The sequence below is a fragment of the Macaca thibetana genome, chromosome 3 (assembly GCF_024542745.1).
Source record: "Macaca thibetana thibetana isolate TM-01 chromosome 3, ASM2454274v1, whole genome shotgun sequence".
NCBI classification, from domain to species: domain Eukaryota; kingdom Metazoa; phylum Chordata; class Mammalia; order Primates; family Cercopithecidae; genus Macaca; species Macaca thibetana.
The window spans coordinates 162,077,629-162,104,883 of record NC_065580.1 but is presented as its reverse complement, the minus strand read 5'-3'; the positions used below and the strand labels follow the sequence as shown (position 1 = coordinate 162,104,883).

The window sequence follows — 27,255 nt, the reverse complement described above, 5'->3', positions numbered from 1 at the left end:
CAGAATGAGAAACCTGGTCTCTAGAGATGAATTCTACATCAGACCATGGATGCAAGCTTTTGACCTGCCCATCGAAAAGCAGTATTTGTTAGGGCTGGTTGAGGCTTGGTATATCAGAGACTGGGTCTTTATTCATCTATATTTGCTCGCAGTGAGATCTGAATACAGATTTCAGTATACATATTATTTTAATGTGTAGATCAGTATGTAACAGAAAAAAGTGGGAAAATGGGAAAGTTGATTTTAATATAACACATGTCTTTTCCTTATATTCTTTCCAGGAGATCTGACTGCCAGTTTATACCATGAACATTATCTGTGAAATGAATCTGGGGTGGTCAGATGAATTTTTCCTTCTTCTATTATATGAATCTGTAATAGAATAGAGAAGGACTTGGATCCTTCAATAATACTGAGAGTCATTCAGATCATCTCTTGGTTAACAACCGCTACACAAAGCCAAGCCATGTCTCTTTGTTTAGAATATTGGTACCGTTTATCCTTCCCTAATGTACCTTCTCTTCCTCTTGACCACAGTCTTCCACTCACCTGAAAGGCAACCTCCCACACTTTACCCCAAATAATGTAAAATAATTTAAGAATGAAAATGCCTTAAGCAAGTAACGTTACACAAATATGCAATAACCCAGATTGTGACAGGATAAATATTATGTCTGGGAAGATATTCACAGAAAGAACATACTGAAGGAATTTCAATGTGTTGGGAAAGGATATTATTTTGTAAGTGGGCAAGACTAAAGCTTCCAGGGAGGTCAATGTAAACACAAATTCCGCCAAGAAACTCAGCGCCAACCTGACAGGCCACAGAACACTTGGCCTCACAGGGCTGGGTGTGGAGCGAAGCGACTGTCCTTTCAGTGACAGAATAGGCCCCTCCCCTTTACCCGTGATGGCATGTATGCGTACCTGATGGTCATCCAAAGGCCTGGCTAGTGGTTTCTAGGGGATCTACTTTCTTAATTATACGAACCAGACCCCAGCGATAACAAAAACACAGTTGTTACCAAAACAGCACAGGTTCAAGAAAATGTCTAGCTCATCTGTACGTGTATTTATTCATTTTCGGGTGTCTACTATGTGTGGCATAGGGCTAAGCTGGCCCTCCACGATCAATGCAAAGTTCGCAATTCACAAATTTTTGGCCTGGGGTCCGCGGATCCTCAGAAGGTCCATATACGAGTTCTGGCAGCCTAGAAACTGAAATAATATAAGAAATTCTGTGTGTACGTGAACACATCCTTTTTTTTTTTTGTCCTTGGAAAAAGCCTTCCAAAGGATTTTCAAAAGTATCTATGATGTTCCCAAAAGATTAAAAATCATACTCTAAGAAAAAATTAGAAAGCAACGTGCAGCAGACTCTCTTTCCTCCTGCTTAAACGACGCAGCTGAAAATGCAGTCGGGGAGATTTCTTGTCTGGTTCTGAAATGAAATTACTAAAGCTGTATTTCCTGATTGATCAGTTATTCTCTGACTGATTAAATACTCCAACAGGGATGAAGCAGTCACAGGTTTCATTGCTAAAATTTCTTTTTCTTTTTTGAGATGGAGTTTTGCTCTTGTCGCCCAGCCTGGAGAGCAGTGGCGCGACCTCGGCTCACTACAACCTCCACCTCCTGGGTTCAAGTGATTCTTCTGCCTCAGCCTCCCGAGTAGCTGGGATTACAGGCACCCGCCACCACACCCAGCTAATTTTTGTATTTTTTGTAGAGATGGGGGGTGTTGCCATGTTGGCCAGGCTGGTCTTGAACTCCTGACCTCAGGTGATCCACCCACCTCCGCCTCCCAGAGTGCTGGGATTACAGGTGTGAGCCACCGTGCCCGGGCACCAATTGCTAAAATTTCTTAAATTTCTCTCAGCCGAAGCCATGATACACCTTCTTGGCATTCTAAAGGTGGCAGGTGATGTAGCACTTGTCTCAACTGCAGATGTAAACTGATGTAAGCTGCTCAGCGAATTCGTTTCACCCAAGAGAATTCCTTTTGCCCCTGAACTTCAATTTTTTGGGGGTGTCATGGAGTCCCAGTCCATTTGGCTAAAATGTAAATTGTTCTGAACAACAACCTCTGTGCTCACATGACCTCTGGAGTTCAGCCCGGTCCCCAGAGCTCCCTAACCCTCATCTACTGGGAGTTCCTATCTCTTCCTCCTTTGTAAAGGAGCGGTCGATTTACATGGAGATACTGAATCAAAGAGAGGAACATTCCAAGGGTGAGATACACTCTGAACCAAGATTTAAACTGCCAGGGAGAAAAAGGAGGGAATGGAAGAAAAGAGAGAAGGTTCAGGCTTCTACGGGGCCAGTGTAGCCAGCAAGGCCGTCAAAGCTGGACAGGCAGGTTTTCCCAGTTACGGACTGAACCCGAGGTTAGGAGCTGTGATCCTGGACGGCAGCCAGCGCCCAGATAGATCCGTTTTGTAGAACAGAGAAAAACCCTTCCATGTTCAACCTCTGGCAGTTTCTACGAGGTTTACAATCCCCATGGACTGGCAGCTGGTCACAGAAAAAGAACTTCTTTTTCTACCTTTCATTTTGCACCACATACTAGGCCCCTTGGAGAATCCATCAGACTGGTGGCTTTTGACAGAATTCAAAATTGGCACTGAAAGTGTGGATGAGCCAAGAGCCAGGGCCTTCTGAGCCATGGCGTGGTGTGTCCATGCCAAGGGTATATTTTCAAGCACATTTTCAAAAACAGAAAATGAAACAGTTGTCTTAAGATCACTTAATAAAACATAATGAAACTTTTAAAGGATAAGATTCAGTGAGGAAGATTAAGACTAATTGTTAAAATTAGTCAGAATCATCTGCTGTCTTCCTAATGGGAAGCAAATTGCAAAAAAAAAAAAAAAAAAAAAAAAGGAGAAGAAGAAAAAAGAAAGAAAAAAATCTGGCAGGCTTTGGTGTTGACACTTAGACTTGAAAGAGAAAAATCAAATTATATTTTATGACTATGGAAAGAAATTATGAGACAGAGTCAAATCAGGCCTTCAGACAGCTCGTTTAGTTTTGTAGTGCTGACCAAAAAAAAAAAATACATATATATATATATATATCTCTCTCTCTCTCTCAAGACCAACAATATTCATATCCATAGTAATTATAATTAGGTCAAATGTTCCATTAGGGTTCCTATATTTTTTATTGCTTATTATCACTGGTGGGAAGGAGTGTCTGTTCAAAATATTGTCCGTTTATGGCATTTCAATTAATTTTCTCATTCCAGAGTATGGGAAGACAGCCCAGCCTTGGTTGCAGCTATTTTACTTTTTGGGGTTTATGCAAACTCAAGGGCATACTGGCACAAATCCTGCAGCCAAATGCAAACACTCCACACCTTGGGGAAACAGTGCACTGTTACCCAAGTAAACACAAGCACCTATTAGTCACCCACTCAAAACAGAAATGGCCAATGAGGGATGCAAGATCAGCCATCAACGCCAGAAAAGAAAGCACGCTGCTTTCAAAATCTCATTTTTTTATTATCACTGATTTACTGTGCATTGCCGGAAAGCCACTACTGAACTTCTTGTGAGAAAATGTCACTGGCACGTTTTTAAAACTTTTATGATCAAAACCTTACATGTAGACCCACACAGACGCATAGTATGATGATAATACTTTCTCTAGAAAAGCAATTCAATGATACTTAGCTATTGATTCCTAACAGCAGAAATCCACAAGAACTGAATTAAGAGAGTTAGCTAGGCTGATGGGCATGGACCAGGCTGTGGGGCCTTTGTTTTTTATTGGCTTCTCACCCGCTCTGCCAGCTACTCATCTGAAGCCTTTAAGATGTTTTCTAGACACACATCTCTGAATCATAATGCAAATTCCATTTACTGAAAGGTGGGGACTTTTAATACGACAAGGGAACCCATTTAATGACTTATGCTTTTATATCTTATAGCATCACTCATGCTTTCAAAAAGTGGATATAATTTTCTTTGCATTGCCCTATTATTAATATAGTACTATGAATATAAATTTTCAATCACATTATATAAATTTTTTATTTTCTCCAGCTATGATTCTATTATGAAAGTGCTCCGGATAGCTAGGATAGCAAAAATAATCACCAAAATAATCAACACACATTTACCTCTTTCTCCTTTCTGACTAATCAAATTCTCTGAGAACTGAGATTTTCTTGTTTTTAAACGCCTTTTTAAAGAGTAATAATTTCTGTTATTTTAAATGTTGTTTGATTGGTGCTTCCATTTTTTTCAATACAAGAACTATTACTGTTATTTAGGTATTTACCGTAAGTCTTTTTATTATACTTGCAATAACCTTGTAAGCTTAATCGGTACTATATTACAAAAAATGAGTTTAAAAAACTATCTTACCTCCTTCAATTAAACTTTTAGTACTTGTTGCTGTTTATAAAATATGATTTGGTTCTTACAATGTAAAGAAAACATAATACTTGAAAATAATTGGAAACCAGAGAAAATTACAATAAGCTGAGATTCCTATTTCTGCTCTAATGCTTTGATAACGGGTTAAAGGCAAGGAAAAATAAAACCACACATGGAGCTGAACTAATGCAACAATTTCTTGGATAATCCAGTCTCTAATATTATTAGTATCTAAAATTTTAACCAGGCCCAACCTCTCCTCCTAAATAAGGCATTCAAAAGAAATACAACAGGAAGATCACACTGCCATCAATGGTACTAACATTATTTCTTCATGTCTTTTTCTAAAAAGGTAAGCTTGCTTGAAACCATGTTTCAACATCATACACTAGAAATCCCTAAAATTATTAGAAATGGTCATTCGAAACTCTGTCACTTTTCACAGATAGCCCACAGATCATAAGTCAACAGTTTCCATTAAACAGCTTTTGTATTGTTATCCAAGAGAGAACCCTCACTGTAACTGTATAATCCTAGTTTCCATTAAGGTAAATTTTATATTTTTTGCATTTTAATAAAAATCTCAAGAGTTTCTTTGAAATTCACAATTCCTACGTTGCATGTTCCCAATCAGCCTTAAATCAACTCAGTAACATAAAGCAATAATATAGAGATTCTGCTAAAAATATTAAACTTCGAATAAATATTTTTTAAGAGCTGGACATAGCAATAAGAACATTAAGACAGACCGAGTTTCTAGGGATTCCATTACAGAAATCACTAGAATTTTGAAATAGGGGTTTGTTGCCACGAAACGTGTTTCAAGCATAGTTTTGACAGATAACGTACCTCTTCCACTTCGACCGACAAACCTGAGGTCATTAAATCTTGCAACTTGGTTCTTCATGGCTGCGGTAGCATTTCTAAGCTCAGCCGAGTAGTTTTCATCATTGCCGGCCATCACAGTGACCAGAGTGCCATCTGGAACATCCCCTAGGGCCACCACCTAAACACCAGTCAAGGGACAAATGCAGACATCAGGAATGTTATACATACACTTTTAGGGCATTTGTGTAGTGATTATTCTAAAATTAATCGTATATTCAATGATTTTTTTTTAGGTTGCAGAGGAATAGCAATGATAACTCAAGCAAAACAACAGAAAAGTTATAATGGGAAGACACTTTTTTATTATATTTTAGGTTGGTGCAAAAGTGCGATGTTTGCAATTTTTAATTCCAAAAACTGCAATTACATTTGCACCAACCTAATACATTATACATAACTATATGTAAATTTTCAAATAATGACACATATACTAAATTTACCTAATAAAGCCAGATTAGGTCATATAGCACAGTTGGAACAAGACGAACCATAGCAAGATGTCAAGGATTTTGAGAAGCTATGTTGTCTCCTGAATACAATAATCTCTTCTTAATTCCTCCCATTTGAGAAACAGAACATCCTGTGTTCGTAAGTTTATAATCTAACCCATCTTTTACTTGCTCAGACCTCCACTAACAGGCTGAACAAGGCCCATACTTTACTTTTAGAAAACAAAACAGAACAAAAAAAAAAACAAAACAAAAAAACTTATTTCTGCTAAAAGTAGATTTCATCTTGCTGACGATTCTTAAGTACTTAAACTGTCCCTCTATAGTTCATCTTTGATACCTCCTACTTGCTCCTATTATCTTGAGTTTTACTAGCAATGAATTCCAGCACACAGGGAAAAAAATCAGAAATGTACCCTTCGTTTACTAATTACAAAATCAACAGACCTCAGACAGACGGGACATTCACTTCTGTGCACTCCCCTCAATTCCGGGGTAGAACTGAGTTGTATTTTTATATCTGTGAGTCCCAAGGTGTGTAAACTCATATCCTCACAGATGCCTGAGGTTTTCCGCTAGCCCAGCTGATCTTGACCAGGAATTTATTTAATGTAACTGAATAAGCATGAAGTCTTATCAGGGATATTGGAGAAAACTGGTAGATAAATATTTTTTATACTCAGGTAGTTAAGAAAATGAATTTCAAAGTAAAATACTCTAAAGAGCATGACCTAAAGATACTTCGAACAATAGTATCAATTTCTTGGTTATCATTGAGGCCTTCTAGAAACTATTTTCTTGGTCTAGACATTTATTATTGGCTATATTTCCTTTGTTTCTATTTTTCAAAGCAGTCACACAACTTCAAATTGAAATGCCCCAAGCTGTATTTATTCTGATCATTTCTGACATTCTTTATGGTAAAGTCAGTAGTGACATTTATATTACTCATTCCAATTACATCATCATTTTTGGTTGCTGTTTTTGAATTGGTAACAGTAAAGCATTCCTCAACCTACTGTTATCACTCCTTCCTCTGCCTCCTACTTCCCAATTTTTACCTTAATAATTGCTATATAATTTTTCTGTAGCATATATTTTCAGGCCTCTTTTTCTATATGTAAAAAAGGCTGCCATGGACTCACTTGTATGATATCAAAGTCATGTTTCTCAAGATCCCCATTTTCATGATCTGCCCAGCCATCACCCTTTCCCTTGGCCTCCAGATGACTATCTATTGTTTCTACTCAGTAGAACTGCTTCAGTCGTTGTGGCACAGAACATGAACTAACTCACTATGAGAGATGAGCATACTTCCAACCCCAAGACTACAGCAGGGTAATCTAGTCTCATAGAAACAGGGAGGCATTTTCCTCTATTTTATCCAACTTGCACTGCCAAACGAGGTCTGGGCCTTTTATCTCTCTTTTTAATCCTTTCATTGCAATTGTTGGACATGTTTTCCATAGAGGAGAGTTTAAAACTCTGCTATTTATTCCCCGAGCACCCTCTAATTAGCTATTTAGTTCCCATAATAAGTGTGTTTGTTGCCATTTAATTAAGAGCAGTGATATGACAATTCCCTTTTTGTTTTAAAAAGATATCACTAAAATAAATCTCCCTGATCAGTTATTTGGTTATTGTTACTGTTTTTTTTTTTTCTATTCCCGAAAAATGGGCTTGCTTTATTTTGCTCTTTTAAGTCTCTTACAACGAATTTTCCCCTTTTTTTCATGATTCTCACTTCCCTTTGTAAAGTTAGCTCACGGTGTTGAAATGCCCTTTTTGAACACATATTTTTACTTCCTCATCCTCCTCTCCCTGTGGTAACCCAGGCTTCTCTATTTTAAGTCAGTATTCAGAAGGTATACAGAGACTGCCTCGACGACGTGGGTTTCAAACTGAATAACTCATTGTTGGGTCTGGATCTGTAAAAAGGTGAAAATAAATAAATCTTGTTTTATAACTACAGGAATGGATTCTGAATTATCTGCCTCCTACTGCTGTTCCCCTCACAGTGCTCCAAGCCTGGTGCCTCTCTCGTCTTTCCGATACTATTCTCATTAGTAATTTGGCAAATTCACGAGACCTTCGCCAAGTCGAAACAAACATAGGATAAAATTATCATGGAGGCTAAATAAGAAAAGGTTGTTGATGTTGGAATTTAAGAAGAAAAAAAATTAGAAGTTTAACTCCCAGTCCTCTCTTTTTTTTTTTTTTTTTTTTTTAAATGCAGCAGAATCAATGATATTTGGGCACCTACATATCATTTACTTGGCCTTGTATTGATCTCTGAGGGATTTTTTTTTTTTTTTGGTACGAGGGTGGGGGTGGGTAAAGGGGAACTATTAAATCCAGGGCAATTTCATTAATAACGTATATTGCCCAATTGTTAACAAGCATACTCAAGCCAGGTTAAAGAAGTTTTTTTTTTTAATTTAAAACTAACATGTGTGCTAATTTGATACAGGTTTTTTCACTGATGGGCAAATGGAGAGAATGTAAAAATATCTAACTTCAAACTGAAAAAAAGAAACAACTGGAATGAAAAGCTATAAACAATAGGTAAGGAAACACAAACATTTACATTTTAACACAGACCAAACAGGCAAGAAGGGACTTGCTGGCCAAAGAGATCTGATATTTTGTTTTACTTCTCTGTTTTTAAAGTATCAGGAAGTTGGGCCAAATATCAACTCTCTTCTGTACCACATGGACCTCCCAATACTGTTCTTGGCTAGCCTGTTCACAGTTCAAACTGGCATTTTAAACCAGTTCTAATTAGGTTGAAATTACAGTTACAATTCATTTACTTCAAATCCCTTAACCTTGCAGTGTTTCAAAGAAGGCTGTGGAGTGGAACATAGAATTCAGCTGAGATGACATTTAAGGCATAGCTAGGGACCGTGATCTTGCCGACAAATATATTACTTATTTCCTTTTTATGAAAAGAATATTACCATCAGAATCCAAGGCCTCTGAACTTCCTTGCTGAAGGCATGTTTACGTCTTTGGACTGTGGTGTACCAGAGCCTAAACAAGCTATAATACCATGGTATTACCAAATACATCCTAAGTCATCAAAACAGCTCTTTAGGCTACTTCTGTAAATACAGCAAAACACATAGCAAATGTAAGGTTTTCTTAGTAGTAAAAAACAAGTATCTCTCATACTCTATAAATAAAGGTGTTCCATGGGAGGGAAGGAGTAGGGGGAGAACAGGTTGGGGTTCAAAATAAGCAAGTAGGGTTATTGTAATCTATTTTAAAGAAAATTCATAATTTTAAATCTCTCTTTAGTTCAGAAGATTGACATAGAGGATTTTCCTACAGAACTTCAGGATACTCCTAAGAAGCCCTTCAATGATCGTTTCATCAATATCATCAGGCCTTATCATTGTTTCACATTTGCTTCTCTTTATCATGGGGAATATAATAATTATTTACTGGTTAACTTCCTAGGGAGATTGCCTGCGGCTTATTTAAGATCCAAATTTTAAAGTAATAATTTCTGTTGAAGCTGCTTGGGAGGTGGTTGGGTGGGCGGATAGAGTGAAGCCAGGGACACACAGTAAATGAGCCCAGGATGTAGGCAGGTTTTGATGTTTTGCTTGCTTTTATCCCTAATGTTTTATCCCTTCACGTTTGCTGTCTCACTGAACGTTTTGTCTATTCTTCTAGTTATGCAGTGAGCAGGTCTCCTGGAGGAAGAAGCCTCTTTTTATGAGGATTGGGGTGGTGACAGATATTAATCAAATGGTCTGATTTCTCTGCTATCCTTTCCTTTCCCCCAAATGTTCTCAGGGGACCTGCTTGAATGTTTTTCAAGAGATCTGTATTTTGATTTTTAGTAGCCTATAGATTATCACTCAATAAAACAAATTGTTTTTAAGTGAATTGCCAAAAATCATTTTAAAAAGGAAACTCTATGATTATGGTTTCTGCTAGAAATAATTCTGACGGCTCATAAAAGCAATATGTGTAATTTTTCATTTTTTAGAAGAAAATACTTTCATGTAATGACTTGAGACTCTGAATTGCTCCAATTCCTGAAGATTCTTTATTAATCATTTAGTCTTTTAATATATTTGAGTGTGGGTTTCCTGGCAGAGGAGGGAGTTCAGAAGAGACCCTGATTTTCACCCCAAAGGAAGCCACAAATCTCTTGGAGCCCTAGTGCATTGGGGCAGCCAGGTTTTAATGGCCTTTGGTGGTTATCAGCCCGTCTTGCCTCTGCTCTTTATCTGATAGTGACCCCATGGCCCAACCCTGTTGGTCCCCTCTCAATGCGGGTGCCCTAAAGAGTCACCGCTGATTCCATTTATGCAAAGGGTTAGAATGATTTAAAAGTAAAATGGTCTCCCAAACCCAAATCTAAGTAAACGGAGGGAGGGAAAAAAGAGTCAAGCAACCAGCCACGTTCCTTCTCCTCATTTCCACCCCCACTAAAAAACAAAACAAAACAAAAAACTGCTTTTAGAAAAGTGAGTGGAAAAAGAGGCAAATCTGTAGACAAAGCCAACTGCAAATTTCGTTTTGTTTTAGAAATCACAATCTAAGTGTGGAAACTGTATAAAGCTTAAAAATAACCCCAACAATACTTTTTAAAAAAGTGAATATTATTCGTTGTAATAAGATCAAGACCCAGCTGAGGCCTGGATCTATAAAAAACTTAATCTCCCCTTAAAGGGGACAATTATTTAAACTTTTTTTTTTTTTTTTAAGTAGCTTTACACTGGGAACCACCTGCCTTGATTAGCCCTTTAAAAGAACAGGAAATGACCTGCACTGATTTTACTTAGTCGCATCTTTTCAAACCCACCAAAGACAAAACAGAATCTCCACTGCAGAAATTAAATTCCTACTGCTTGCTGCTAGGGTAGTAGGGTGGTTGTTCAGAAACGCCTGGGGTTGTTTTCATACCCCTGTTGAAGGCCAAGGTTTTTCAAGGCAGCTGAAAGCTCTTGGGATGATCAGGGGTGAAAAGCGAAGGGAGACCTTTGGAGCCGCTGCGCTGAAGTCTCCAGCTACGCGCCGCCCCCTCCTCTAGCAGGAAAGCGGGCCGCTGGGACCCCCAGCTCTCCAAAGACAGCCTCTTCACCTTTCGCTACCCCGGGCTTAATCTAGGTGAGGTGATGATAGCATTCAGAACGGTTCCGGGAAAAGAAACAGGATTCGCTACTTGCGGCTTCTGGCAGGAGCAGGCTAAAAAACTCAGAGAACTCTTCAGAAAACTTTTGCAAACTTAACTACGCCCGCTGTGGACTTTGGACATGCTAATTCCTATAGGGCGGTTGGAGAAGGGGGAAAGAAAATCCCTGACAGTTTCCCTTGTTAGTTTCTTTTCACTGACTTGAAGGCAGAAAAGTCTCACGATTTTATTTCCTGATGCCTTCATGTGAGGAAGACAAAATGGTTTGGGTGTTAATCCAGCGGTAGGGGCAGCAGTAAGTTAGCAGACGGGCTGTCTCTGCCGGGCTGGGTTATAACTTTTTCTACTTTGTATCAAAGCTAAGGCCCCTGCCAGGGAGGTTCCGACCGGCCCCCAGTGGATGTCTTTGGGGGCACCCTGATGTTTTCAGCCCTCCTGGGAGGCCGCCCCAGAAAGCTGAGACGAGTGCCTCCCGAGGGTCGCCACGGCAACACAGCATCCCCCCGCATCCCAAGCTAGGAAGACCGACCCGGGGCTGCGGGGGCCCCTTTCTAGAATCCGGCCCCGCCCGCCTGGCCGCTGCCCTCGCGGATCTCCCCCGGCCTCGCCGGCCTCCGCCTGTCCTCCCACCACCCTCTCCGGGCCAGTACCTTGAAAGCGATGGGCAGGGTCTTGTTGCAGCGCCAGTGCGTAGGCAGCACGGAGCAGAGGAAGTTGGGGCTGTCGGTGCGCACCAGCTCGCCCGGGTGGTCGGCCAGCACCTCCACCATGCTGCGGTCGCCGCTCCTCAGCTTGCCGGCCAGGGCAGCGCCGGCGTCCGGGGCGCCCAGCGGCAACGCCTCGCTCATCTTGCCTGGGCTCAGCGCGGTGGAAGGCGGCGTGAAGCGGCGGCTCGTGCTGGCATCTACGGGGATACGCATCACAACAAGCCGATTGAGTTAGGACCCTGCAAACAGCTCCTACCAGACGGCGACAGGGGCGCGGATCTTCAGCAAGCAGCTCCCGGGAGACCAACATACACGTTCAGGGGCCTTTATTACTGCGGGGGGGGGGCGGGGGTGGTTAGGGGAGGAGGGAGACTAAGTTACTAACAGTCCAGGAGGGGGAAAAGTTCTGGTTCTGCCGATCGGCCTCCGACCCAGGATGGGCTCCTAACAACCGACTGCTTAGTGCATTAAAAAGTGGAGACTATCTTCCTCGAATCTTGCTTGCAGAGGTTAAGTTCAGTCTTTGGCTGTTACAAAAGTTCCTGAAGGCAAAATTCTCATACACTTCCTAAAATATTTATGCGAAGAGTAAAACGACCAGCAAACACATTATTTGGAAGTTCCAGTAGTTAACGCCTGTCAGTTTTTTGCAGGTGAGTTTTGTCTAAAGTCCCAACAGAACACAAGTATCTCCCATAACAAGGCCGCTTTTATGCAAAACTGGCTTCAGTCCCGAAAAGCAAGAGCTGCGACTTCCAAAGGTCGTGCTACTAATGTATGTGCACGTATATATAAATATATACATATGCTCTACTTCATAAAATATTTACAATACAATCTGTGGAGAATTTAAACACAACAGAAATCCATTAATGTACGCTGCAGATTTTTTTAAGTAGCCTTGAAAATCAGCTTCAGTAGTTGGAGCAGTGCTGAACTAGAAGTACTTGTCATGTTCTCCGTTCACTCAATGAATTCTGTCAAAACGCTCAGTGCAGAAAATTCAGCGTTTCAAAGATCTTCAGCTAATCTTAATAATCATAAGAAGAAGGCCAAGTCGATTACACTCAGGGTACTACAGCTCTCCCACATCTGTGAACTCGGGTTTGGGGATGTTGGTTAAGTTTGTGGCTGGTCCTGTGGTTTGGTGGGAGTTGAGCAGCCGCAGAGTCACACACTCGCAAACACGCACTCTTCGGAAGCCAGCCACTGTCTACATCAGCTGGGTGACTCAGCCCCGACTCGGGCAGCAGCGAGACGATACTCCTCCACTGTCGCCCAGCGCCCGCCGGTTAGCTGCTCCGAGGCACGAACACCCACGAGTGCCGCGTAACCGCAGCAGGTGGAGCGGGCCTTGAGGGAGGGCTCCGCGGTGCAGATCGAAACAGATCGGGCGGCTCGGGTTACACACGCACGCACTCCCCGCCACGCACACTGCCACGCACACGCAACTTCACGGCTCGCCTCGGACAACAGCGCACTTTCTCCCGCTGTTGTAAAAGGAAAACAATCGGGGAAAAGTTCGCAGCCAGGAAAGAAGTTGAAAACATCCAGCCAAGAAGCCAGTTAATTCAAAAGGAAGAAAGAGGGGAAAAACAAAAAAAACACAAAAAAAGGAAGGTCCAACGCAGGCCAAGGAGAAGCAGCAGAGGTTGACTTCCTTCTGACGTCCCTAGGAGCCCCGGGAAGAAGTGCCTGGCGGCGCAGGGCCGGGCAGCGTGGTGCCCTGGCTGGGTCCGGCCGCGGGGCGCCCGTCCCGCCCGCGCCCGCTGGCTCTATGAATGAGAGTGCCTGGAAATGAACGTGCTTTTACTGTAAGCCCGGCCGGAGGAATTCCATTCCCTCAGCTCGTTTGCATAGGGGCGGCCGGCGGCCAATCACAGGCCTTTCCGGTATCAGCCAGGGCGCGGCTCGCGGCCGCCGGCTCCTGGAATTGGCCCGCGCGCCCCCGCCGCCGCGCGCTACTCTACGCAGCCCGGGAGGGGAGTCGGCTGCCACCCCCGCGCCGCCCGCGCCCCCGCACCCACGCCTGCATGCTGGCCCGGGGCCCCGCCCGCGTGCGGACCCCTTCCCGCAGCCACACGCGGGCTTGTGCGGCTCCGCGAGTGGACACGGTCCGGAGACCTGGGAAAAGAAAGCAGGCCCCGCCGGCCCGAGGAGGGCCCGGCTCCGCGACCCGCTGCAGGCAGTCGCAGTGGCCGCCACGAGGCTCCCGAACCGGGGCTGCAGCCCGCGGGCGGCCCCAGATGCTGCGCGGCTGCCCAGGGCCAGGCCTCCGCTTCCAGGGCGCGGGTGCGACTCGGCCGCGGGCCCCGGGGGAGCCGCCCCGCGCTCCTGCACCGTCCGGCTGGCAGCTGCGGCGAAGCAGCGCTGATTCACTGCATGAGGCCGGACGGCGTCCGCGCGTGCCGTTTGCTCTCAGCGTCTTCCCTCGGGTCGGTTTCTGTAATGAGTGTTTTTTACCGCTACGCCTGGGCCGCGGCTCGATCCCGCCGCGCGCCTCACCCTTGCTGTGTGCGCCAGCGGCCCGCGAGGAGTTTCCTAGTCAGGAAAGACCCCAAGAACGCGCGACTGGAAGGAAAGTTGAAAGCAGCCGCGCGACTTGCTCCCGGGCCTCGTAGCGCCGGCCCCCGCAGCAGCCGGACAGCTCGCCCGGGCCCCGCGTCTCCCCGGAAGCGGCCCCCGTTCCTCTCCCCGCCCCCGCGCGCGCGAGCGGCCCCAGGTGAAAACCCACCCCGGCTTCGCGCGCGGGCGGCCGCTTCCCCCTGCGCAGGTCCCCGTGGCGCTGCGGGCATTTTCGCGGAGCTCCGAGGGCCCCGCCCCCAGCCCGGCGCGCGCGGCCAACTCCGACCCCACCCGGTGGGGCCCTCCACGCCCTCCCTGCCGGGCTCTGCACCTTCCGGGGCCTCTCATTCACCCCAGGGCTGCGACCCAGTCCAGGGACTGGGACCCAGCTCCACCACGGGCTTCTTTGCGGTTCCCGCGGAGCCCCTCAATTCAGCTACCCGCGCGGGGGTTCCTTGCCCAACCCCACGGGGCCCCTGACACCCGCTCCTCTCTCCCCCAGGGCTAGGGTGCTGGGGCCGCTGCCGCGCAGGGACTGTCCCCGGGCGTTGCCGCGGGCCCGGACGCAGGAGGGGGCCGAGGCTGGCTGGCATGGAGGCCTTTCCCGGGCGGGCCAGGACTTCGCGGAGCTGTCGGGACGCGCCGCGGGCCCGAGCGGTCGCCAGGGGGCAGCAGCCGCCCTCGATGGACGCCGCGCGCAGCCCCGGGTGCGCCGGAACGCCCCCGACGGCGCGGGGCTCTGCGGCCCCCTTCGTGGCCTTCAGGTCGCCCGGGAAGAACTGGAGTTCGAGGAGAAAAGACAGGAAGCCGCCGCCAGAGCCCACTTGAGCTGGAGCGGCCACGGCGCGTCTCCGAGGTTCCAATCCGGAGTCGCAGCCGGCCGGGCTGGGGACCCTTGGACCGGGACTCCCCGCTGTGCAGCCCGGTCGGGGGTCTCTTCCCGAAGTCCCTGTGCCTGGGGCCCGCCTCTGCCCGTTTTTGGGTGTCTGTGCTCCAGGAGCCCGGGCTTCCGGGACTAAGGCGGGCGGCCCGCAGCCTCCGCTCCCCCGGGCACTGCCAGCACCCGAGTGCAGTTTTGTTTCAATGGACCTGGGGTCTCGGAAAGAAAACTTAGTATGTTTTTCTTTTAAAGTGATATTTTAAGTCTAATTACAGTTGTAAAATCCCCCAGACGTCCACTTTATAACTCTGTCCCTGAGCAGAGTGCATCGTGCTCGCCCGCAGGGGCCGCAGCGCCTTTGCCTGCGGGTTCGGACGCGGCCCGCTCGAGAGTCAAGTTGTGGGCAAGGGAAATCTTCTCGCCTGCTCTCCAATGCATTTCTCCGAGATCCTACCCAGGGCTCCTGGGGCCACCCCCAAGTGCATACCCCGGGACCCTCGAGTTGCGGGAGGGAACATGAGGGTGTAGCGGCTCCAAAAGTAGACTTTGACTCCAGGGGAAATAATAGACTCGGGTGATTTACCCCTCGGAGAGGTCCAGGGAGGCTCCTCTGGGTCTCGGGCCACTTGCCTAAAACCATGAACCCTGCGAGGGGGCTGCGAGTCGGACTGGGCTGCAGTCTCCCAGGAGGGGGTCAAGTTCCCTTATCGAGTAAGGAAAGTTGGTCCCAGCCTTGCATGCACCGAGTTTAGCCTTCAGAGGCAGCGTTGTGGGAGCTGCTCAGCTAGGAGTTTCAACCGATAAATCCCGAGTTTGAAGCCCGACAAAAAGCTGATAGCAATCAAAGCTTTTGCTCCTTGACTCGATGGGATCGCGGGGCATTTGGGTTTCCCGGGAGCGGCGCAGGCTGTAACTGCGCAGCGCGGTGCGCTCTTGAAAACAAGAAACAGACCAACCTCGGCCCCTCCTTACTGAGGATCTAAGATGAATGGAAAGAGGCACTGGCTCGGGGGACAGGGAACCCCTTAGTCTGCCGGGCATTTTACGGAGCCTGCACTCTCAAGGACAGCCATAGCGTGTACGAAGTGAGGAAATTCCTTTCCACCAAGAGCGCTCATTTTAGCGACAATATAGAATTCCCCTTCCTTTGCCTGTCTAAGGGAGAAAGGAAAGGAAACATTCCCAGGTTCCTTGCCAGTGTTTCCCTGGAGTAATGCTAGAATTTACCTTGTCATAATGCAAAATTTTTAAAAAATATAACGAAGCGATACGTTGGGCGGATGCTACGTGACAGATTTTCCCACATTTTGTTGCGGGGAGAGGGAGGGAGGAGAATTAAGAAAGGTTCACAACAGGAATGAAATGTAAGTTTCCGCAGTGGATTTTAAAAGTAGTACTTGGTTAGTTGGAAGAGAAATAATTTAATTGGAAAACAGTAACAGTTCATTGACGTTTTTCTTCTACAACTTTAGGTAAATAACTATAGGTGGTCTCAGAAGATAACTAAATATTTTACATTTTTGCTCTTACAAAAGCCTCCCCAAAATATGCATAAAGATGGGATTAGAATCTCAACAATTCTCTTAAAATTACCCTTTGCGAGCAATATATTTCCAAAATTACATTTGTAAAAATGTCATACGTCTAAAAGAATTATTTCTATTTTAAATGACCATTTACATTTTGAAAAACAATGTATCTTGCTATGGTTTGGAACCAAATAGCTGCAGTTTGTATTGATGTCACAGGGATGGAAAACAGTTTTGATAAGGAGTAACATGTGTGTACAAATCACCTGCCATACACACTATCAGTTTTGAACATTGGAATTTAAACATTTTTTTCTTCTGAAGTGGCTTTGAGATTACTTCACTTTTCAAATCTAATTACTATGGGAGAGGGGAGAGCCCTTCGTTCTTCCATTACATCCTTCCTCCATCTGAATGTTTCTGTGGGATGCTATGGTTAATGTGTGATTATTTCACTTTCACTTCATAAATACATTGTGTACCTCACAAGTAGCAAGCTGAGGACATTTTAAAATTAATCTTTTTAAAATTTAGGAATGCTTAGTAAACACTTTAGTCTCATAAAAATTTTGCATTACCACTGCTATAACACAGGTAATAAACTGGGCTGTAAGAGAAGCCACGCTGTATTTTGTTTTTAGAGAGTTGTATAGAGACATTTAATAGCAGCAGAATGCACCTATGGTAAACGCTGTAGAACTGAGGGTATCATTTAAGCTTTCATTGAAATATTTTATATGGTATAACATTTACAATATGGAGAACTGCTTTTAAGTATATTGGAATCAGCAAAAACAGCCTTAATTATTTGGTTAAATTATATCACAAGTTATACATAGAGATACATAGATATAAAATCATATACACATATATGAAGGTGCTTATTTTATTTAAAAATATAACTTGGAATGTAACATACCGTGGACGTCTCTAGGAGGATTCATTCCAAGTATGCATTCTGAAATAACAAAGTAGGAAAATAAAAATAATGCAAATTTTAAAATTAACTCTCCCCTGACTTTTTTTCTTTTTTTTGGCTAGCTCATTTCTTCTCACACTTTTTAGCACTGGAGATTTTTATAGCTTTGACACAAAAATGACTTAAAATAGGAAATCACCAAATAAGAAATAAACTGTTCCTTATGCACGTGGTTTTAGGTACCTTCAACCAATGTTCTCCTTCGCTAGCTAATACTGAATATCTGTTGTAGAATCACCTCTTTTAAGCTCTGTGTGTGATTAAAATGTGATTTGTTTAATGAAGATTTAAAATATATTTGGAAGGTGTAGGAACATTAGAATTCAAGGTAAAATTAAAACCAAACCCTAACTTAATGCAAAAACATTTATGATCATTTACTTCCAATGATAGGACATTTTAGAAACATTTTCCCTTGCTTACTCTCCTTCCCTTCTCTCTGCTAGGCAGGCAAATTATTTATATCAAAACCTCTCACAAGTTCTAAGAGATTATATCAATTATTATTAGAAATAATTGTTATATGATAATTCCCAAATATGGATCACTTTATACATTTACAACTATAGGGAAACCCATTAAGCTAAGTCACATGAAGCTCTTTTTCCTTCTTTTGAATATCTACATATAATGTTGTGAATCTGAAATTACTCTATCAGCCTTGTGTATTGGTAACAGCACTGAGTCACGAAGAGGAAATACTGTTCTTCAAAGACAGGATTTGAGCATTTCAAATGCTGCAGACCTAAAGCTTTCAACTCCATGCCACAATATTTAGTATGCTGTGTGTGTGTGTGTGTGTTTTTTAAACTTTTAAAATAAGAAAGGAGAGAATTTCTTCAGATTTCTAGATGCTGTTTAAATAGGTACGAAAACAAGATTTGCAGCTTCTTTGGTCTTATATTTTTGCCAAAGTTAAAGGAACAACTAAAATAAGAGGTTCTGAAGGACTGGTCTATGATGAAATATGAAAGGAATTAAATATGTATAGTCTCGAAGGAGCATCCAAAAAAAAAATAAATAAAACCGAGATTGTGGTTTACAAGTAGATAAAATGACTCCATGAAGACTTTTGTTTTTAAAGCGCGAGGCAGAGAAATAATCATTTGCACGGATTGTGAATAAGGTAAGAAATAGCAAATGTATCCTGAAGTTATGTCAGCTCAGTTTTAATAGGTGTTGGGGGGCAGTGGGGTGGGGGTGTGGAATCCACAACGGTAAGACTGATCAGACAGCACACCCAGCGGAACCACGCCACCCTGGAAATTTTCTCTTGAGACCCAGAGAAGCTTTTCCGTGTCTGAGTCTAAGAAACTGGAGTAGGAGAGCAAGAAAACACAAGTTCATCTACACACCTAATAATTCAGCAATTCTGAGGAAAAAGCCAGGATTTTTTAAACCCAAAAACAAGGGCAAAAATGAGGGGATTGTGAAAACTATGGTAACTCTTAAAAACTTTGTTGTGTATCAGCAGCCTTGAGAACACAGCAAATGTGGTTAAACTGGGGAGGGGGAAGGGGTGGGGGGGGTGAGAAACTGCTGCCCAGGTGAAGTAGCACCTGTGGAGGTTTGAAGTGATTTACCCATGAAGCTGTTAAAGATGCCAGAACCCAAACTGCAAGAGAGGAAAGGTTGTGTGTGTTTATGACAGCGAACAATGAATCTGGTAGGTCATCCTCCAGCGTGCTTGCTCGCGTGCTCTCTTTCTCTCTTCCCTACATCCCCTATTGAGTGTAATTACATGCCAGCCAATGGGTGAAGTGCTTTTATATACTTTGCCTGATTTAATCCTTGCAAGAACATCATTGCTATCCCCATTTTACAGATAAGAAGCCTCACCCTTGGAGAGTTCAGGGAGCTTGCCCAAATTCACATTACTCTTGACCTACACACACACACACACACACACACACACACACACACACACACACACACACACTCATATCTACATGTAAGACCACATGCATAGTAAGCTATGTTCCTTTTTGATCATGATTATTTATTTTTGTGGGTATCCTTGGTAGAGTTCTAAAAAATTAACTCTGATCTCATCTTTCACTTTTATCCTCCGCTGTCTCAGGGTCTGGATCAGAAAGTATCTTGGAAATTCTTCACCATGCAAACCTCCTATCTTTAGGAGTCAGATTTTAAAGTCATTTCTGTCATCCACAGAGTTTGAGGAGAAAGCCAAGGTCCATTTGGCTGAGAAGCTTTTACATTGATGATAATATAAAATGGTGTTTTAGTCTTTCCCCACCTCCACTAGTTCAAAAGGGCATCTTTAGGACTTTTCTAGATACGAGGTATTTGATTCACTTGCCTTCAGCATTCCTTGAACGCTACCTCTGTCCCAGGCAAGGTGCTAGGCTCACTGGTGACAAAGGCCAAACAGATGAGAGAAAAGAAGTGTCATGGCTGCTAGTGGACACATGTCCAGGGTCCCAGGAACTGGTGGGAGGGAATGTAAGAGGAAGAGGGGCCAGCAGCCCCTGGTGGGCTCAGGAAAGGCTTCCTTCCTAGCAGAGGTGATTTTTGACTTGACTTTTGGAGGTTGGGTAGATTTGTAGGTGGTTCAAAGAGCTACAGGAGGGGTTTAGGGAGGTGACGGTGGGGTGGGGAGATGGTGCTCTGGGCTGAATAAGCATCATGAGCAAGGGCGTGAGTTTATGAAACACATCAGTGTGTCAGTTCCAGTGTGGTTGGGCATAGGTTTGAGACCAGGTTGGTGCGGTGGGGAGGGAGCGTGGCAGTTCACAAATACATGGACATAGATAGGTCATTGGAAGCACATGCAACCTGAGGAAATGTGAACTTCAACATGAGGGAAATTGATCTATCAAAGCCAAACTGGGAAATAACAACATTAATATATATTTTAGAAAAATAAGTCTGTCCACAACAGCTCGGTGAGTTGGAGGGGGTAGAGATGAGGAGTGGGGAGCTACTGCAGTTGTCAGACAAGGGGTCATGAGGATCTGGATTAAGGTAGAAGCAATGGAGATGAAAGAGGGGGTTGAGGTGAGGGAGGGGGAGGAGTCTCCCCAACATCTGTCCATTAATAGCAGTAGAGAAGATCAGAAACAGTGGGTTTGGAGAGCGACATCGTGATGTTTCTCTGAGCTTTGGATGCCCAGAACAGAATAGGAGGTGCTGGTGGGGAAAACAAATTCTGGGGAGAGGTTTCATTTAGAAATAATGAGCTGAACATCCTCAGAATATCTATGGTAGTTTCAGATTGTATCTATGATACAGTCAAACTATCTATGATAGTTTCAGAGACTGTTTCCAGTGAGAAGAGACCATTCACGGGTTCTGGGATTATCAACATTCCAGGAGTGAGCAGAAGAGGGAGCAATCAAGGAGATGGAGCTAGGAAAAGAAAGAGGAGAGAATAAGGAAAAAGAATAAAGGAAAATGCAGCTGGGCGCAGTGGCTCATGCCTGTAATCCCAGCACTTTGGGAGGCCAAGGCGAGTGGATCACCTAAGGTCAGGAGTTCGAGACCAGCCTCACCAACATGGTGAAACCCCATCTCTACTAAAAATACAAAAATTAGCCAGACATGGTGGTGGCCACCTGTAATCCCAACTATTCGAGAGGCTGAGGCAGGAGAATCACTAGAACCCGGGAGGTGGAGGTTGCGGTGAGCCAAGATTGCACCGTTGTACTCCAGCCTAGGAGACAGGGTGAGACTCCGTCTCTAAATAATAAATAAATAAATAAATAAATAAATTTTAAAAATTAAAAAAAAAAAGAAAAGTAAGAAAAGAATAAAGGAAAATGCTAGGTTTGGAGGAAAGCCATGTCCCAAAGCCCACAAAAGGGCCATGAAAACAAGGACTGAAAATATTCCACTGGATTTGTCTACAGAGAGTGCCATGTAACATTTGCCAGAAGAGATTCAGTTGAGTGGCAGCAGCAGAAATGGAGCAGAGAGTAGAAAGCAAATGGGATGTAGGGAAGGAGAGAATGAAACATGTTGGAGGAGGGAGGGAAACTGGTGGGGTAGCAGGAGGAGGGAAAGACCAGTGTTGAGAGGTGTATGTGTACGTGTGCGTGTGTGTAAGATGGAAGCAAACTGAGAAAATTAGTGTTTGCCATGTGTGTTTTACTGAAGATAAAATTCATCAGCTTCCACTTCAACCCAGGTCTTCCTCTTGTTTTCCCCACTGCACCATCATTCTCCCAGTTCCAGACTTGGATCCATGAATTGATCTTTGCCCTCATTCAGTCTGTTGCCAAGGGCTCTTTTTTGTTTCTTTGGTTGATAACAATTCAGCCCCCACCTTTCAATTCCTATTGACATCATTCTGGTTCAAGTTCTCATTACCTCTCTGCTGATTTCTTACAAAGATCTCCGAGAAAGGGGGTTCCTGCTAATTGTACACAGTACTTCCAGATTAGTCTCCCACACCATAGTTCTGCCAACCATGTTCTATTCTCCTGGGCATCTGGAATTCAATGCAAAGTCTTTAGCACAGTCCTGCAGGATTAAGAGCCACCCTTCCTGTCCTCATCTTGGAGGGGGGCAGATTCTTCTGCCTCAGGTGAAATTGCCTCTCAAAGACCAATCACATGTTTCATCATCACCTCCACATCTCCTGTGTGACTTGAATTATAATGTGTTTTGGGTTATAGCTATTTAAATATATTGGGGGTGGGGCGGGTGAGAGGAGGTAGTGGAACCACCCCTTCCCTGGCTTCAGGTTTCTATGTGGAACAACATTCCTTAGTGTAAAACTCTTGACCTCTCTTTACACCCTCATTCCTCCTCCACCATAAAAGATTGAATTATCTGGTTAGTAGCGTTGGAAGCAGAAACCAGTTGTAGAAGGCAGAAGCATAAAATGAACCCCTCAAACTTTCCACCCTAATCCCTGGGACTGGGAATATGATGAGGGATCATGCTCTGGTTATGTTACATGGAAAAAAAAGAGATTTTTTTTGTATATGTAATTAAGGTTACTAATCAGTTGGCTTTCACTCACGCAACAGAGGGATTTTCCTGGTAGCCCTAATCTAATCACAGGAGACCATTACAAACACAGTGTTTTCTCAGGCTGGGACAGAAGTGAAGTCAGCGTTGTAGCTGGAAGACAGAGCAGGCACTTGCAAGAACTAGAGAGCAGTCTCTAGATGCTGAGGGTGACCCCTGGTTGACAGCCAGCAAGGAAATGAGGGCCACCATGCTACAGCCCCATGGAATTGCATTCTGCCAGCCACCTGCATGAGTTTGGAGGTGAATTTCTCCCTAAAGCCTTCAAGTAAGGCCTCAGGTTAGCCAACCTCTGGAGTTTTGGCCTTGTGAAGCTCTGAGCAGAGAATCTAGTACAGCACCACCAGATTTCTGACCTGCAGATCTGTGGGCTAAATTTGTTTAAACTGCTAAGCTTGGCAATTTGCTCGTTTGATAGCAATAAAAAAAAACAAGTACCCTGGGTATGCTCTTTCCCTTTCCTTATTCTTTTGGGGAGACACTGCTTAGGTATTGGTGAGTGAGTCTCCCTACTTCTGGAACTCAGTGGCAGGAAGTCACATACCTAAGCCATGCTCTCCAAAAGTTCTATCAGTGACAAAGCTGGTATTTTTTATCTCCATCTGCTTGACTCCTTTGTCATCTCACTGTTGATTGTGGATCACTGGAGAGCAGGGGTGTTTTTTATGGAGCCTCCTAACAGCCCACTAGATAATTGCCTTAGTCTCTCTAGATTCACTCTCATTCCCACACAAATGCACCAGTGGATTGTGAATACCTTGCCAGCGAGGCTGTGTTTTACCCACCTTTAAATTCCCTAGGCAGCACTGCAGAAAGTGAATGTGTACCTGAGCCGCTGCGAGTCTGGTTAACAGATTCTGCCTCAGCAGGTCTGGGAAGAAGCCTGAGATTCTCGGTTTCGCATAAGCTCCCAGTGATGCCACTGCCGCTGGTTCAAGGTTTGCACTCAGAGTTGGAGGATTCAGTATCTCAGATAGAACATTTTTTTTGTTTGTTTTGTTTGTTTTGTTTTTGAGACACAGTCTTGCTGTCACCCAGGCTGGAGTGCAGTGGCGTGATCTCCGCTCACTGCAACCTCCACCTCCTGGGTTCAAGTGATTCTCCTGCCTCAGCCTCCTGAGTAGCTGGAACTACTGGCACGCGCCACCATGCCCAGGTAATTTTTGTATTTTTTGTAAAGATGGGATTTCACCATGTTGTCCAAGCTGGTCTCAAACTCCTGACCTGAAGTGATCTGCACACCTCGGCCTCATAAAGTGTTGAGATTACAGGTGTAAGCCACCATACCCGGTGGAGACTGGACTTTTTAAGTTGTTGTTATGGCCTGAATGTTTGTATCCCTCCAAAATTCACGTTGAAGCCCTAATCCTCTATATGCTGCTATGAGTAGGGTCTGTGGGAGGTGATTAGATTAAGATGAGGTTGTAAGGCTGGGGTCCTCATGATGGGATTAATGCCCTTATAAGAAAAGACCAGATTGATATCTCTCTCTCTCTCTCTCTCTCTCTCTCTCTCTCTCTCTCTCTCTCTCTCTCCCCCGCTACCTCCACTGAACCCAATCATGCTGGCACTCTGATCTCAGACTTCCCAACCTCCAGAGCTATGAGGCAATAAATGCCTGCTGTTTAAGCCACCCAGTCTGTGGTATTTTGTTATAACAGCCTGAGATGACCAAGACAAGTATGGTAATAGAAGTCACCAGTACATCTTCTATCAGGCCTCACAAGGAGCCGCTTTATATACATTAATTATCCCATTTAATTATCGAGCAGTGAGTGGTCCATCATTACTCCCTTCACTTTACAAATGAGGACACTTAAGATTTAGTAATCGGCCCATTCTAAGCTCATGCAGTTTGCCTGCAGAGTGCCCAGTTGTAGCCAGCAGTTTGCAAGATGGTCAAAACATATTGCCAGTCAGATTTCCTTATTAGATCCTGACAAGTTGCCTTTACACCATGAGGACAGGCTGAGTTCAGAGGCTCAAGCTTCTAACTCCAGTGCTTTGGAAGGCCAAGGCTGGATGATGGCTTGAGCGCAGGAGTTTGAGACCAGCCTGGGCAACACAGCAAGACCCCCATCTCTACAAAAAACAAAAACTATGCGGACATTCTTTCTTATTCTAGAGCAGCACGTCCAATGAGAGTCAGCCGGGCGAGGTGGCTCATGCCTATAATCCCAGCACTTTGGGAGGCTGAGGCGGGCAGATCACGAGGTCAGGAGATCAAGACCATCCAGCTAACACGATGTAACCCTGTCTCTACTAAAAATACAAAAAAATTAGCTGGGCGTGGTGGCGGGCGCCTGTAATCCCAGCCTCTCAGGAGGCTGAGGCAGGAGAATGGTGTGAACCCGGGAGGCGGAGGTTGCAGTGAGCTGAGACGGCGCTACTGCACTCCAGCCTGGGTGACACAGCGAGACTCGGTCTCAAAAAAAAAGAAAAAAGAAGAAATATAATGAGAGTCATATACATAATTTAAGATTTTCTAGTAGCCACATTTAAAAAGTAAAGAAATGGGCAAAATAAATTGTAATATGTTTTATTTAACCCAATCTATTGAAAAATTGTTATTTGAACATGTAATCAATATGAAAATTATTAATGAGCTATTTTACATTTTTCTTTTTTTTTTCTGTACTATGTCTTCAAAAGTCTGTGTGTATTTTACATTTATAGCGCATCTCAATTTGGTTTAGCCACATTGCAAGTGGCCAATACTCACATGGGGCTAGTGGCTACCATACGGGACAGTACAGTTCTACCGGAACCACTCAAAATGCAATTAACCCTGGATAGCAATTTTGCTACTAGTCTGCTAGTGCTTGAGCGAGCCCTGTTTTTAAACTGCTGTTAGTGAGGACCATTAAATAGTGCATCTTTCTTGACTCATGTTTTCCCTCTGAGCTGTCCTGAAGCGAAGTTCAGAATTTTTATTACAGCATCACTTGATTGACTCAAAGGTGGAAGAACACACATACACAGCAGCAATAACTGAGTTACAAAGGCCTACTAACCACTGTCAACACCACTAATGCATTTTTACAGCCATGGATAGCCACAAGTTAATCTCATACATTGTTCATTTCCTCTTAACATTCACCAGCCATGCATGCCTCAGCCTATAAAACAGTGCTTTGGTTTCCTTGAGCTCTAAAACAATATTACAAAAGCATCTCCTGTCCCTTTCTTTTCCAGCAAAACTAGTTCCCCATGAAACACACCTGATGTATTTTTAAATATAAGCATTATGGATCAGAAATTGGAGGTTCTATTTTTAATAGGCCATGATTTTACATTTTTCTTTTTTAAACGATACTCACGGCCGGGCGCGGTGGCTCAAGCCTGTAATCCCAGCACTTTGGGAGGCCGAGACGGGCGGATCACGAGGTCAGGAGATCGAGACCATCCTGGCTAACATGGTGAAACCCCGTCTCTACTAAAAAATACAAAAAACTAGCCGGGCGAGGTGGCGGGCGCCTGTAGTCCCAGCTACTCGGGAGGCTGAGGCAGGAGAATGGCGTAAACCCGGGAGGCGGAGCTTGCAGTGAGCTGAGATCTGGCCACTGCACCCCAGCCTGGGCGACAAAGCGAGACTCTGTCTCAACAACAACAAACAACAACAACAACAACAACAAAAAAACGATACTCACTCTCAAATAGGAATTCCTATAAACAGGTTTATTTTGAAATATGGCATATAAATTTTTCAAAAAACCACTCAGTGTTTCAGTTTGCTAGCAATCTACCAGTTCACACACAGTCATAGATCACTTCAGTGAGGCAGCTACTGGTCTAAGCTATGGAATCCATCCTCATCAGAAGAAGTAACCAAGGAGTGGGAACGTGGGAGAGGTTCATAACAGAAACCACTGCCCCTACTTTCCTGCGTTGGTTCTCAAGAGCTGCTGGGAACCCTCGAAGGTCCAAGTGTCTCTTTTGGGCAAAGATACCAGTTTCTGGCTGGGCACGGTGGCTCATGCCTGTAATCCCAGCACTTTGGGAGGCAGAGGTGGGCGGATCATGAGGTCAGGAGTTTGAGACCAGCCTGGCCAACATGGTGAAACCCCATCTCTACTGAAAATACAAAAAGTAGCTGGGCGTGGTGGCACGTGCCTGTAGTCCTAGCTACTCAGAAGGCTAAGGCAGGAGAATCGTTTGAACTCGGAAGGCGGAGGTTGCAGTGAACTGAGATGGCGCCACTGCACTCCAACCTGGGGGACAGAGCCAGACCCATCTCAAAAATAAATAAATAAATAATAAAAAAATAAACAAAATTTACCAGTTTCTGTCTGTTAGTCCTATGGGTTGAATACACAGGTTAAGGGGCCGATGTGTGAACCCTGGAAAGGGTGTGGGCCCTTCTCCACATTCTCTTTGGTTCCATCAGCTACAGACAGAGGTATGTTTTAAGAGATACACTGAGAAGTCATTCTCCACATGAAACCAGTCTTCTCTTTGAGTGATATCCTTCAGCTAAGCATTGTGGGAAAATATCCAAGTGGAGCATCTGAAAATTGTGCTTCAGGGAGGGGAGTTTAGGGACTTGTCCACAGCCTTCAGTTCCCTAATGGGTGAATGTCACACCAATAAGATTTTCTGGTGGATGATAGATGCAGAGTCTATAAAGTTGCTAATACTTCTAGAGTCTGCTTTCTTTCGTAATCTGCTTTATTTGAGGCATTTTAGTTAGTTAATATATTTAAAGCGATTTCCACCACAATGAATTAGA

At 44.3% G+C, this 27,255-nt stretch overlaps 2 protein-coding genes across 8 annotated transcripts in view; both read right to left on the bottom strand.

Annotated features, from left to right (window-relative positions):
- The window catches only part of ATP5PO (ATP synthase peripheral stalk subunit OSCP), a 1,173,690-nt gene that overhangs the window by 951,649 nt on the left and 194,786 nt on the right, over positions 1 to 27,255 (bottom strand). The window lies entirely within an intron of this gene.
- The window catches only part of RUNX1 (RUNX family transcription factor 1), a 276,736-nt gene that overhangs the window by 87,483 nt on the left and 161,998 nt on the right, over positions 1 to 27,255 (bottom strand). For 3 of the 5 annotated variants that reach the window (XM_050784643.1, XM_050784642.1, XM_050784646.1), the window contains exons 3-5: positions 17,472 to 17,510; positions 11,522 to 11,775; positions 5,232 to 5,388 (exon numbers count right to left, since the gene is read on the bottom strand). In XM_050784643.1, the coding sequence (XP_050640600.1) occupies positions 5,232 to 5,388; positions 11,522 to 11,775; positions 17,472 to 17,510 (450 nt within the window). The remainder of the gene's footprint in view (positions 1 to 5,231; positions 5,389 to 11,521; positions 11,776 to 17,471; positions 17,511 to 27,255) is intronic. The other 2 variants (XM_050784645.1, XM_050784647.1) reach the window with 1 other exon arrangement.